General features: G+C 38.7%; 1 protein-coding gene across 1 annotated transcript in view; it reads left to right on the top strand.

Moving 5' to 3' along the window:
* Positions 1-15,444, top strand: part of slc24a3 (solute carrier family 24 member 3) — a 91,305-nt gene that overhangs the window by 53,761 nt on the left and 22,100 nt on the right. Inside the window, exon 3 of the mRNA XM_017464802.3 lies at positions 15,244-15,320. Coding sequence (XP_017320291.1) covers positions 15,244-15,320 — 77 coding nt within the window. The remainder of the gene's footprint in view (positions 1-15,243; positions 15,321-15,444) is intronic.

Raw genomic sequence — 15,444 nt, 5'->3', positions numbered from 1 at the left:
ATGTGCCCCTGTATTGCTGTGAGGCATCTGTTAGTAGCATTTCACTTACTAGAAGGGTGCATGCACACTACTAATGACATCCATCCAACACCCAAATGGTCTCCTTTGCAACCTTCCAAATTTTCACTACTGGAGCTCAACCCACATTTCACCAAGACACAGAATATCTGCATATGGGCAATATGATTTTTTATTTTCTAACTTCTACATTATCATGTCAGTACAAAAACATTTTAGATTTCCAAACATTAGTTTTCTAGCACAAAATTTAATGTTACAGAATTTTTTTGTATGTACGCTGCTGGGTTTTGCTGCAGAAATAAGAAACAAGTGCGACAGTCAAAGTCTCCAGAAGAACCGTGACTGGTTCTGCAAGATGCTCAATAAAATTTGCAGCTCATTTCCGTATAAATCTGCATTCACTGTACCAGAAACTACTATTTTTATTTTTATTTTTTTGTCACACCAAATATTGGCTTTGTTTCATTTACTACTGTTTACTGTTCTTTATGGTATTTTTTAAATGTAGCTTGTATGTATATAAATGTAAAGATAAATGTAAACATTTATTTTAATTATTTTGAAAGCATCTTTGTTCTATAGCATTTCTTTTCATGTGCCTAAAACTTTTGCACAGTACTGTATGTCTAACAGTACTTAAGGTTTATAAAAGCATATTCTCAATAATAATAGAGGTGAGTAAGAATGAGCCACACCAATTGATGTAAAACCATACAGTTTGTAGTGTAGCTTAATTAGGACATTGGTTTAAAAATGTAATCTGTAAAGGGGTGAGGTGATCATAGTCCATGCTGATGCTGAAGCTGGTGTAGTTTTATTAATCAAAGCTATAGTGTGTTCAGGAGAAACAATATCCTAATATAAAAGTGATCATTGTTGTGACATTTGTAATAAAGCAGTAATTTTAAGGACAAGGTCTTATTATAGTGACTGCATTTTCCCAGCTAAACCCACACTGCTATGGTCAGGGACGTGACATTATCGGAGCAGTCTTCATTTTGTTTTATTTTTATTGTATAGTTGAAACGAAACGGTGGATTTATTTATTGTTACACTCATATTTTGGTAGGTATTACATTAACATATTTCTTATGAGCCTTTTTATGCTTGAATGTGATATATATGCATTCTCCATACATAATTTAACAGCCTTTATCAAATTGCATGCCTTCTCAGTGTTGATTTTTTGCTATGAGATTTTTTTGGGTTTTTGTTCTGGTCAGTGGAATTCTGTAATTTGACTGCAATATTGTCATCTCTGATGAGTTTCTAATTTATATTGTACTCAGTTTCTATATTGTAATATATCCAGAATGGCATTGACAAAGAGCAACATCAAACAGGTGATTTTCCTTTTCACAAACATCTACATTTTGTCTAAAAGGTGTTTGTCTCCTCTTTTGGGAGAATGTTGGTTCGAATCCTTAAGATGCCATAGTCATCCATGGCATTGAGTCCTAGAGAGCATAATTAGATCTTCTTTCTAGGTAGGATGAATGCCATTCCTCTCTCCCTAGTAAATCACAACAAGACTAGCCATTTAGAGGAGTCTGGAAGCTCATGTTTATTTAAGAGGGCAGTTAGTACTCTCATCCAAGTGCGTTCGGCTTTGGGACATGACTGACAGTCTCAAAATATGTAGTGTCTGGCATTACAAGTGTCATCATGCTCCAGGGTTGGGTAACTGTCATATAATGATAGTGTGGGCAAAAAAGTTTCCTTAATTTGCATCAATATGCTATAAGCTATCTGTTTCTGAATTTACATTGCATTAATTATAGTCTTGTTTTCAACCTGGTAATTATACAATCCGTACCTGATTTTACTGAGTTTTTTGTGATTTTTTTTTAGGAAAACTACTTGAATTGGCAAAATTGCAGTTGCACAGACTTTCACAGTGATGTTTTTTGGTAAATGAGACCTTTTAGCCGTACTCATATTCGACACACATGAATCAAAAGGGGCTTTACCTGAATGTGCGTCGTGAAGATGTCACATGATGTGTTGTGATGACGTCACATGACGCATCTTGGCCCAAATCTGCAGAAAATCTACAGCAATTTTGAAAAAATGTAAGCTCTACCGAATATTGAAAGTCTGTGGTGTACAGGGTGAAGAGGAAGGGAGAGCTCACAGTTCCCCGTGGTGCTCAAATACAGTGACACGTTGTGTTCTAAGCTAATCATCTTAGCATTGTGGCTAATTAATTCTTGTTACTAACAGTGAAAGGTGTGAAAGTAAAGACACAGACAGAAGATACTGAATTTAGAGGGAAGGATTTCACCATTATCCAAACAAGAGTTTTAAAAAGACCATTGTAGAAAAAAAATTCTCCTACTCTATTACAGTATTACAGAGTATTACAGTCTATTACAGTCAGAGTTTGAGCTCTGCCATTTGGCAAAAACATATATACTGTGACCAAAATTTGTGGACACCTGACCATCACACTGATATGTGCTTTTTGAACATCCCATTCCAGATTTAGTCCCATTATAATAACCTTCATTCTTATGGGAAGGATTTGCATTAGACATTGAAATGTGGCTGTGGGAATTTGTTCCCATTCAACCAACAAGAGCATTAGTGAGGTCAGGCACTGATGCTGGGCAAGGAAGTCTGGGATGCAGTCATTGTTTCATCTCATCCCAAATGTGTTCATTGGGGTTGAGATCAGGGTTCTGTATAGGTCACTCGAGTTCGAGTTACAAAGACATAATAGACAACTGTGTGTTTCCAACTTTGTGGTGTTATGGACAGGTGTCCACATACTTTTGGCCATATGCTGAATATTAGTAATTGTCATGGGAAAAGGTGGGGTTTGAAGTGATTTAAAGTAAAGCATCATATTAGAAGAGATAATAAATAAAATTCCCAAGGGATATTCTGCATTCATTACCAAGCATAAAGAATAATAAACTATGTTGTGCAAGAACACTGTTGTACCTTTTTAATTTGATAATCATTATTGCAGTCTGGGATTTTGTAATACTGAATTTCCAGTGGGCTGCAGTATGCAATCAAGCTTAAGCCCCTCCTGACAAACAGAATCTCATATGTTTCAGATGAGTGGGTGTTTTAATGAATCAAAGAATTCACATTGTCTACTTAAGGGATGAAATAATGCATGCTGATCTTTAACCATGTAGCATGTAGATGTTGCAAGCCTTACTATATCTGCAACTGATAGCAGTACTTTTTTTTTTTTCACAGTAAGACTCACAGTAAGTTTACTTTCCACCTCTGTCTTTAGTGATTGCATGTTGCATATTGTGTTGGAACACTACAGAGAGTCTACATCACACTCATTATACTATTACCTCTCTCTCGTTCTCTTGCCTCTATTTGACATAGGAAAAGTGTAGCATGGTATGCATTTTGTAATCAGAAAGTTAGAATGGGTTTAGTCAGAAGCTCCCTAGTTCATACAAGTGACATACATGTTTTGTTCCTTAGCATTCCTCTACCCAAGAGCAAAGGCTTAGTTTAATTAAGGGGGGTTATCACTTCTATCCATTTTTGCTGGTTATTTATAACTAGCTTAAGATAGCTCTGTGCATTCCTTCTGGAGCTGTATGGTATGCCTGGCTGTCAGGTGCAGATATGGGCTGAGATTTCTGCTCAGGATTACAGGCAACGAACTGATGATTCTTGGATTTCTTTTCTTGCATCAGCTATTGTTGTCAGTATATGTTTATGGAGGTTGAGAATAATATAGCAGAAATCAATCAGCAGCAGAAGGATAGCCATACTCTGTCCTCGACTAGACTATTTCACTTAAAATGGAAGAAAATAAAGAAGCAGGAATTACTGCAGACGATATAAGGCTTTTCAGCTCCATACTTACCTGCTTACCTTACTTTGATACATAAACACATAAATTGCATCACTGAAGCTTAATTGACAACAGATGCTACTTTCCCAGAGGCCTAGTGTCTGTTACTTGGGTTTGATAGTATGTGAGATTGATGGGTACTTTAAATAGGCAGTATTAGATTTGTGTACACCAGGCTGTTTCAGTGTTAACTCTATGAAGCCTGATCGTTTTGGTAAAGCTTAAGTCTGAAGTTATAGCAGTTTTGAAGCAACTCTTTACAGAGTGCTTCAAAAGTGTAAGGTCGTGTCCAACCTGCCGCCTGTTACTCTTCTGCAGCTCTGCAAAAAAAAATACAGTCCAAGCCTTTATTCATAAAGTCTCCTCCTGGTCTCCAGGTCAGTGTCAGGAAGCCTGTTATAACCAGGTCAGAATGTTTCTCCCTCACTGTTCCAGACTGCCAGACACGGTGAGTACATTGTGGAAGGAGTTGTGTTTCGCACATCACATTGAGAATCTCATATGATTCATCCACATGTGATCTTGACCGATGACGTGTCTGAAGCTATATCAGTTTCTGTCACAGTCTACGTCACAGTCTGCCTCTTTGTCATTTTTGCTGAGAGATCTCGCCTGAGCATGCACAGTTTTGGATTGACGTTTGCTCGCCGCTATAGCTGTGTCTCGAGAAAACAAATTGGATTATATTGGATTCATTGGAATCGCTTACTTATCGGCCCCATTGATTATCCAGGGTTGTCATTAAACACCGTTTCCCATCAGTGGAATTGAGGTGAGTGTCTATATTAGAACTCATTGGTTAGCCGGGGCTCTAGTTAGACCGTGTGTATACACCTGTTGCCTCCAACTTTTATTGTGCCATAGTTGCGCTCACTGGTGAACCAGGGTGGCATTCATATATGTGCGGTTACAGTAACAACCACTAAGTGCCTATTCTATGCACTATCGTATTCAAGTTTTTTTATCACTTGCATTTACCCTTTGGCTGGCCAGGGTTATCTTCTATTTATGTATGCAGTTATGGCTACGTCATGAACCATATGTTCAGGTCCTTATGGATGTGCATTTGCAATGCCCTGCCTATCTAGGCATCAAGCACCTCAGGGAGGCCCTAATCAATCCTTGCCCGGAGTATAGTATGATGCCTTTGGAGGTTAGGCAATAAAGGGTGGTCAAATTTGACCCTGAATTTCAGAATTCTCCTGCAGCAGCCAGAACCAAGGTTCAAACTGGTAACAAGCATTCGAATAGTAAGACTCAAGGGCTTCCAAAAAAGAAATGAGCCCCCTCTACGACACTATCCTGCTAGATGGCTGATCTGTCTAGCTCTGTGCAGGGAATTCAGGCTTTGTTGGCAATGTTGTTTCCTCCTGCCATCAGAATGTGAGTGAAGGAATGAGGGCATCCGTATCTGCCTCTTCAATGCCTAGATGCGAACCGGCAGCTGATTTTTCCAGGGAGGAACTGGACACATTATCTGTAACAGCCTCAGACTCATGATTACTGAGGGGCAGGACCATTATACCCCTTTGGAGGAGACATCATCATCACATTCTCAGTCTCAAGCCTCTCATAGTGATGAGGGTTCAGGTGCTGGGTCTTCAGTAGTGTTTTTATTGCAGGATACAATCAAAATGGCTCTATCTAGGTTGAATTTGGACCCATTTCCTACTGTTGGGCCCTTCAAACCTATTGTGCCATCCAGAAGCACAACCAGAAGACTTCCAGATACCTAGCTGTCCTGATTTTACTGAAATGGCCTTCTCTGCATTTCACTCAGCCCCATCATCTAGGCCGGATCACATAGCATGCACACTGGCAGCAATGGCAGAAGCCCAGGATAAAGTTCTTGGTAACATGCCTACTATAGAGCCATGTATTTCTTCCTTGGTGGTATCTCCGGATGAAGCCCTGAAACAGGATCTCCACTGCCCCAACACAGAATTCAGGCATATTGATGACTTAGTAGTTCATATTTGTAACACTGTGTCAGGGTTGAGTCATGTGGGAAATTCAATGGCCCATCTGTTGCTGGCACTCCATTCTACCATGACTACGACACCATCAGAAAACACGGCGCCAGAACTGCTTGACACTTCTCTGCAGGTCTTGGGAATCGATGGTAATCTCCAGTGGAAAGGCTCTTGGGCTTATTACTCAAGCCAGACGTCAGGTGTGACTTGCCCAATCTAAGTTTCCAGAAGCATGAACTACCTTCACCAGTTACCACTAGTGCCTGGTCAGGTTTTTGATCAAACTGCCCAGGAGGCCCTTGAATGCAGAGCAAAGGCAGCAAAATCCCAATCTCAGCATATTGAGCGATGTGTGAACTACCCTGGCCTAGTTGTACACCGGATGCCTGTTCGCCATGCAACTTCGAAACATCATAGACAGGGGCAGTCTTACAGGCCACTGCAGCAGACATTCCGACCTGACTTATCAAGAGGAGAGGCACCCTACTCTCGTTTTAAGCCACCAACTTGCCCTATGCCTACTCACTGTCACCCCCCCCACCACCACCACCACCCCCACCCCAGAGATAATGGAAAGTTTCCCCACCATTGCTAGGGTTTCAAGGTATGTAACTTTTCAACCTCAGAGTTGGAGAGGTATTACAGACAACAAGTGGCTTCTCTACACACTCAGGAGGGGGTCTATTGTCTTCAGTTCCATCACAGACCGTACAGATCTATCAGGTGTCATTCAACTCAGGCAGTGGCCACTTCTTGGGCAGCATTGCATGGCATATCCCTCTCTGAGATATGTGCAGTGGCCACATGAGCTTCACCTTGCACGTTCACAAGGTTTTACAGGCTTAATATTCCTTCGGCTAGCTCTGCTGTATTACCAGACAACACAGGTTGTGTTCCTCGTGACTTTGTGGCTGTATTCGTCTTCCACCATGTACTGGCCATCTCTGGCGGTCTGTAACAGTGAAATAGAATGCTGGTTACTGGCGTAACAATTGTTCTATGAACGGTGGAAGACTGCCAGAGTCTCTGGTCACTCAGATTGTGTGAATGACTAGGAGACAGACTGTGACATAGGCGGAAACTGATATATAGCGTCTGACATACCGTCGGTCAAAGTCACATGTGGCTGAACCATACGAGATTCTTGATGTGTGCGCGAAACGCGACTCCTTCCACCATGTACTGACCATCTCTGCCGGTTTTCCACCGTTCATATGCGCATACCATGGTTACGCCAGTAACCAGCGATTTGTGAAACACTAAAGGTCCCAGTGGCCTTGAATAACGCATTGCATTTTATTTTAAAAATGAATGGTCCACATTTGAACATTGTGCTTTGTCATAATATTTTAAGCACTCTGCAATAACAGTAAAAGCAGATGTTCCTGATGCTATTCTGTAATGTTTCCAGTCTGCTTTTAACCTGTACTTCTTAAATCTTCTAATTGGTCTGGCATCAGTAAATGACATATGGTTAGTGTTGTGTACTGTGGTGATGCAATTGAAATGAGATTCATCATGTACTCTTGAATACGCTCATTACAGTCACGCTTCAGTGCACTGTTCTCTGCAAGACGACCAAGTCTCAATGTTACTGTCTCTCTAATGAATAGTGCTGTCATCAGCGGGTCCCAGTGCTAGCCAACAGTATCAATGCAAGCCTGTTGTTTTCAGAGGAAAAAGCAGACAGATGTATTTCATTTAATTCTCTTTCATATGTCTACTTTTCATCAGTCTGTTATAGTTGGTTGTGCTACTGAGGTGTTTGGGTGCAATGAATTATGGAGGAATCATGGAGCAAGCATTTAGGATGAGGTCAGTATCAGCAAGATCATCAGGGGTTAGTCAAGTTAGGTCCAGAAAAGTAAAAGGAAGAAGAAGGTTAATCAATAAACATCATCATCAATAATTATGATCCTCATCTGTCTCATTCTCCTTCACTTCATCCTTCCTCCTCAACATCAACACCATCTTTTATATACAGCATATAGACTGAAAAGATTAACAGCTGTATAAAATTGAGCAAAAATGGAGCAAAAGGGAAAGGTGACATAAAACACTAAATAATAAGCAATAAGATAAAAGCTAAAAAAGGGTGCATGAATAAATTAATACAAAATCTTAATCTAATATTGTACGTTCTAACAGTGCATGTGATAGAAAGAACTAGAAAAATCTAAAATACTAAAAAATAACATTATATTATGTTAGGAAATAATAATCTTTGTTTCTGTCTGTCTCCCCTACTCCTTCCGTGTAATCGTGTGAATGAGGGTTGACACTGCTGGTCTGTGGCTTAAGTTGGCTCCGATGTGATCAGGGTCAAGAGGGCAGTGTGAATCCTGCTGGCATACAAATTACTCAGCTGCTCACTAAGAAAATATCACTGTATATGCATGGCTGGACGTACTCATCTTTCTCTGCTAATGGCCTTGTCATCTCTAAACAACAGGCCTAATATGACTTGTCCTTTTCACAATGTGTCAACCACCTGTTATTTTAATGTTCTGATCATTGCAGAAATATGTCAAGAAAATATCATCATATTGTTACATACAGTAAATGTCCTTATATTTGTAACTACATGTAAGCAGAGTTTGTCTACTCATCCTTGGTCTTCTTATTCTGCTTATACTTATTCTTTTGTGGTTTGAGCATTTCATTAACAAGGGACTGGTTAAGGTCACTTGAGGTGTGCATCAGGACTGGGATCAAATGCAACCCAACAAAAAAGTCATGGGAGCAGGCAATTAATTTTGCTAGATACAAAGATTGACAGACAAAGAAAGGCCACATTCGTTAACATGGGAGCATGTTGGTTGCTTATGTGATGCATTTACTGCTGTATTTAATTCACCTTCAGCAACTACTTTATTCTGGTCAGGTCCATGGTGATTTAAATGACTAACTTGTTTGTATTTTGAGAAACAGAACCAGGGGCCAGGATCGGTCAAACTTGCTGTGGTAGAAGCCAGGATTGGTTAACTCCTCTCCCCTCCCTAAAAATGGTTTAGTCCGATCCGAAGTATTTATTAATTATTCAGTCAGTGACAAACATCAGAGGAACCCAATAAAATTCTAAGTCCCTCCCCAGCTCGTGAACAGAACCAATCAGAGTTGAGGCAGCAGCTGAAGTTAGCAGTGAACTTGGTTAAGAGCAGGAGACTGTCTAATTGAAAGTGTTGGGAAAAAGAAAACATAAATCAGGGTACCAGAAATGCAATGAAAAGAAGGAGGGGGAGGCCAGGAGAGTTGCTGTATACCAGTTGATCAAGACGTTCTTTTAGACAGATTAGTGTATTGTCATTTCTCTGCCTGATTTGCTTTTGTGGGAATAGGAAAACTACCATCTACCGTTGCTGGGTATTGTCACTTTTCATTACCTGCACACACCGCCATCGACGGAATGATTACGTGGTGAAACTCCCCGTCTTTTTTATGCTATTGTAAATAGAGTTGGTTTGTATAAAACACAGAAAAAATGGACACAAGTCACGACGCGTATCACAAGCAATACGCACCTGCCAGCTGTTGATGTATTTTATTACAGTCAAGAAAACACGAATACAACACACTGCTTTTGGATCAATGAATTTATTAGCTTTATTTAATAATATATTACAGTTCCATATTATCCTCATTAAAAATTACGAGTAATTTTAGTGGTTTTATTTTATTTTATTTACATATGACTGCATTCTTCTAAATTTCTGAATGTTTACTTTTTAATTTATGAATTATAATAGACTGATAAAAAAAAAACTATTATATTGCTGGTCCTTTTTTAAAAATTGGTTTTATTATTATTTAATAATTTCTTGTTTTTTGTTAATTTTTTATTAGTTGTAATATTTACATAAACATTTAACTTTTCAAATAAAGGGTTTACGACAACATCACCATCTTCTGTTACATGTAAATAGACTATGTCAAAGTGATACGATATTAGGCCTAAACTTATTATAATGTCCTGCAGCAACAGATGTGGCATCGTCTGACTCACAACACCATTCCAAAGATGACATGGAGGGTCAGTGCTGGAGATAGTCATCGGGTGTATTAACTTGTCAGGAATCACTTTATTATTTGTATATATATTATTTAGTATTTACTAGTCACATCTGTTTTAACTGAACTGAATTGGAAAGTATTGGTTTATTTTTAATACAACTATTTGAGTCATGGTATTTGTTGTCTACGGAGCCAGATAAGTTAGTCCAATCAGCAAATGCATGAAAGTAGACCAACATCAGTTAGTAATGGTCAAAGTAAAGAAGCTGAAAGTAGCACCAGTCAGGACACAGTCACAGATAGCCCAAACTCAGCAAACACAGGGAGAAATGAAGGCGAGAGTAAAGGAGATTTTTTTGACAACTGATCCAGGATTATACCCAGAGAGGTTCACAGATCACGAACGTGAGGTGATCATTAGAAAGCTAGCCACTGCCAGTCAGACAGACCTGAAAACTATTATGTCCAAGGATTCAGAAGGAAAGAAATTTCCAAAGTATCTCCAGTTTAGCAAGTCAGCAAATGGGCGAGAAAAACAGAAGAGAGACTGGTTAGCGTACAGTCCAACCATAGATTCATTACACTGTGTGCCATGCATGCTCTTCACAAGGATGACCTCAGAAAGACATTAACGAAGGGTACAAAACAGCAGATCTAAAATGGTGGAGAATGTACAACAAATTCCCTGACTATGAAGCAAGCAAGGCACACAAAGCATACTACCTCAAGTGGAAAAATCTTAAATATTCTTTGATAGAAGCAAAAGGAATAGATAGCAGCTTGCAAAAACAAATACAGCTGGAAGTAGAAAAAACAAAGCAGTTCTTGAAATAATATTAGATGTCGCACTTTTTTTTGGCATCAAGAAACTTAGAATTCAGTGGACCACAGACAATTTAGGTGATGTTCGCAATGGTAACTTGGCACATTAGACCTGTTGACTTTTTATGATCCTCTGCTCAGTGATCATTTGCAAAAAGTGTCAGAGAAAAAGACAGGTGCAAGAATGACACATTACCTTAGCCCAGAATCACAAAATGAATTCATTGAGATCTGTGGAGAAAAGGTTTTGAAAGAAATATTGAAGGAAAGAGAGCATGCAATTTATTATTCTGTGATTTGTGATGCAACTCCTGACATTTCTCATATGGAGCAGAATGTGATTCTGTTAAGATATGTAGCAAAGGAGAATGATCAGTGGGAGATAATTGAGCGTTTTTTACAGTTCAAAGCTTTCAATGGTAAGACTTCCCAAGGAAATGATAAGAAATGATATTGAAGACTTTGGATGAGCTTTACATTGATATTTCAGATTGCAGGATTTGACAATGGGGCAAATATGTCTGGAAAATTGAAAGGGGGTCAGGCTGAAATAAACAAAATAAACCCTCTTGCCACATATTCACCCTGTGCCTCACAATTTCTGAATTTTGTTGGTGTACAAGCAGTAGAGTCATGTCCTGAGGTGTTTTTTGGCTGTTTGAACCGCTTATACAATCTCTTTAGTACAAGTCCAGAGCAGTGGGCAAACCTTAAAAGTCAGTCTGGCTGCTCCCTTCAGTGCATTTCATAGACCAGGTTTAGTGCACGCATAGCTTCAGTTAAACCTGTTGCAAACCACTTGCCATCAACTATAGAAGCTCTGGACACCATCCTTACTAAGTGAAGTTTAACCAGAGAAGCTAGGTCAGATTACAGTGGTCTAAAAGAAACTATGTCCTTCAAAGCCATAGTTCTTCTCACTGTATGGAAGAAAATCCTGCAGTCCATTGAAAACAGAAACCTAATTCTGCAATCAGTGAAAATTGCAATGGAAGTTGAAATAGACAACATGCAGGCACTGAAAGTTGATGGAAGTTTTGCGTAACTAGTGGGATAATCTTTTTGCAGAAGCCTCCCTCATTGCAGAAGCTATGGATGTGCCCATGGGGTTTCCAGTCAACCACAAGGGAAGGATATATCGGTTTGCAGATGAGCGTCAGAGTTCAGAGGATGCCAACAAACAGGAGACAGAAGAAATTTGGTTTCGAAACAATGTGTTACTTGTGGCATTGGATAATATAACCTGCGTTGGATACCCGCTTTGAAAACCACTGCAAAAATATATGAAGAGTTTTCTGCAATCTTAAAGTTAAAAGACTTAGAAGAAGATAATATTCGCCCAGCTAATATACACAGCATTAAAATAGCAGGCTTTGAGAATGAAGTGAGGCATCTTAAGTCTGTGTATAATGCCACATTTGCAGACTGTCAGTCTCCTTTCGACCTGCTGAATTCAATCTACAGGATGCAGCTCCAGAGCATTTTTGGAGAAGTGTGCATTGCAGTGTGCTTATTCTGCACTCTACCTCTCTCTGTTTCTGGTGTAGAAAGGGCTGTCAGCAAGTTGAAGCTTGTCAAAAACTCAGGTCTACCCAAACTCAAGAGAGGTTTAAATAGTCTTTCCCGACTTTCAGTTGAAAGCCAGCTAAGCAAACATCTGGACTTCAAAGATATCATAAGTGACTTTGCCAACCAAAAGGTCCGACAATGGGATTTTGGTTCATCCTAGGTTAAAGATCAATCAAACCGATATACATATAATAATAATTTGTATAATTTTCTGCTATAATTCACTGCTGATTTATTTGGTTGGATTAAATTTGTTTCAGTGTTTACTATCTATTTGTTTTTTATATTTAATGTCATATTTGTGTATTTTGCTTTTGCTGATGTTCAGTAAAACTTTATTTACATTTATTTGTTATCTGTTTTGTTATTTTGTAAGAAACCCCTATTAAGTTACATGTGGGCCTCCATGCTCATATATTGTACAGTATATGATATGGGTGGAAGGTGGTGGGGGTCCACATAAATATTTTTTCAATGGGCCCCTGAATCCTCTAACTACGGCCCTGGTTACACTCACACATCTAGTTATACTTGACCTTTTACAGTTATGTCTAAAATTTAGGAGAGTAAACAGGATAACCATTTTTCAATTAAATTGGATTTGTTAAAAAAAAATTCTGTTAATACAGAAAAACAAAATATTGCCTCTATGCTCTAAATCCATAAATATATGCTGAGAAAGTTCAAATAAAGTGTGTTTTGACCATCAGAGTTTAACATTCGTACAAACGGATGTGTCTTTGTACTATGACACAGTGTCAGAGCTTTACATAGAAATGTGTAGTAGTTCTTTAGTTGACGTCATGACTAGCAATACAGAAACAAACGTAATTATAGCACTTAAGAGAGCTCACTACTGACTTCACTCTTCCCACCATTTTAAATTACACAGAATCCAGCCCTGGCCTTAGGAGCATTGCAGCAGCCTCTCACACAAACCGAGTTCAGTCTGTGACCAGAGTTTATCAATGCAGCCATCAAGAAGGCATGTTGCGTTTGTGAATAGCTTGTTACAGTATCTATGCTCAGAGAGCGTAGTTGCCTGGTTAGTAACTGCAAGGCAATCAGCAGGTGTAAATCATTCCTGTCCCAGTCCGATTATTCTTATTTCTTCTTGAACATGGTGGAGGAGCCTCACTAAATATTAGGATTTTAACACTGGAGCCCATTTTGCCATTAATGCATTATTTTTAATGTGTCAGGAAAGAATGTAGAGCAGCTAGAACTATCTTGAAATATCTGCTTGAAAGAAAATAGTCATACAGTGGGCTTGCAGATTTACGTGAAGAAGGTCCTCATATCATTTCATTTTGGGAAAAAATGGGAAGAGTAGGCAATTCTATCTTGGATTGATAATCAACAAGGATATGTCATGGGTGAGGAATTGCTCTTGGCAGGATGTCAAATTTACAGGAAGATGCTTGATCAAATCATGGTATATTAAATTACCTCATATGGATGTAAACGTTGAATGGTAAAGAAACAAAACATGAGAATGGCAGAGCCTGCATGTCCCATGGACTGCCTTGAATACAAACCATATCATATCAAACCTAAGCTGCCCATGGAAGGTCAGCACTCATGCATTTAGCACATGATGCAAAGAGAAAGATTACTAGAAAAAAACATCAAAAGAAGTTATTCTTGGCCATTCTTCAAGGTTGAAGGCCAACTGAAAAGAGCAGCAATGTAAGGGTTCAATACAATAGCAACAGTTACGACTACCACTTTGTCAGTGATTGGTCATCTGGCTGAAGATTGAATGCCGTTTTAGAAGAACAGCCCATAGGGTTTTTCACCAACTCGACAGTATGTTGCGAAGGCAGCAGCATCCTAATTTCTTTAAAATGTCAAATCAAAACTAACAGAAAAATGTTTCCATAAATCCATATGGCACTGCAGTTAGTGTCTGACCTGCACTTTGCGCATTCAGGTTTCCTGAAAGTTGAAAAGGTTACTTACTTTAATGATGAAGCTATATTTATAGAGAACACACAATTAACATAACACTGAAATACACCTGAAAAAGAAAAAATAGACATAGGCATCCACTTTAAAAGCTAACAAATCTAACATCTTAATAATAACATATCAAATAACAAATATCTCTTAATAAAGAGAAATCTCTTGATTTATAAACTACAACAGTGGGAGCACACCTAATGTTGAATGGTCGGTTGTTTCACACCATTGGGACAGCAACTACAAACACGTGGCAATGGATCCAAATGATCTCAGAGATCTAGGTACAGAATATGGTCTGAGCAAATCATTTATGTAGAGGGTTGCAATCCATAAAGGACTCTAAACACAAATCAAAGAACCTGGATAGTGGATAATGGAAATTGAGCTGTTAGAAGCTATAGAAGAATTATTATTATTACCTATACTTATATACCTATACCTATATACCAAATATTATAATTTCCACTAGGGTATATGAATGCATGTTTAAGCTTCACGCTCAAGAAAAAAAAAGAAATGTTTTGATTATAGCAGTATGCCAATGTTAAAAAAAAAAACAATAACAGAGCTGATTAGATGATTAAATGTGAGGTCTGATTGCTGCAGTTATGCCAAATTCCTGACAGGTTTAACACATTGTGACAGTGATTCTAGGTTGTTTAATAGACTGTTTTAGTCTTGAGTGGAATTTTGATATCCAGATTTTGATATGTTCAATACACTCATTGATATGCCTTAGCAAATACAAATAATTAGGCCTAATCAGTATAGCAGTGAAATGAGAGGTTGTGGTTAAAATGATTTTGCCCAGTTTAAGCATATACTGTATAATGAAAATTGTACCAGGCCTAGTACTGAACCTTGGGGGACTCCTTGTAGCCAGTGATTGCAACAAATGGGAATAAATTTCTATGTTAACTGAAATTCCTTTGACTAAGATATACCCTAAACCAGTTCCTTTTTACCCGTCTGAGGGTCCCCTGTGGTACATGTGTGCATGTCAGTGATTTTATATGTGTAATGATCAAGGTGTTTGTTTTTTCTCAGGTATACATGAGTTCCCTGAAGACATTTTTACCAACCAAGAGCGAATGGAGGGAGCGGTGGCCCTGCATATCATAGCTGTAAGTGTCTCTCTATTTGTTTTTTGTTTTTTATTTTGTGTGTGTGTGTGTGTGTGTGTGTGTGTGTGTGTGTGTGTGTGCGTGTGTGTGTGTGCGTGTGTGTGTGTGCGTGTGTGTGTGTGTG

The sequence above is a fragment of the Ictalurus punctatus genome, chromosome 3 (assembly GCF_001660625.3).
Source record: "Ictalurus punctatus breed USDA103 chromosome 3, Coco_2.0, whole genome shotgun sequence".
Lineage (NCBI taxonomy): Eukaryota > Metazoa > Chordata > Actinopteri > Siluriformes > Ictaluridae > Ictalurus > Ictalurus punctatus.
The sequence above is the reverse complement of the archived record's forward strand: the minus strand, read 5'-3'. Positions and strand labels throughout refer to the sequence as shown.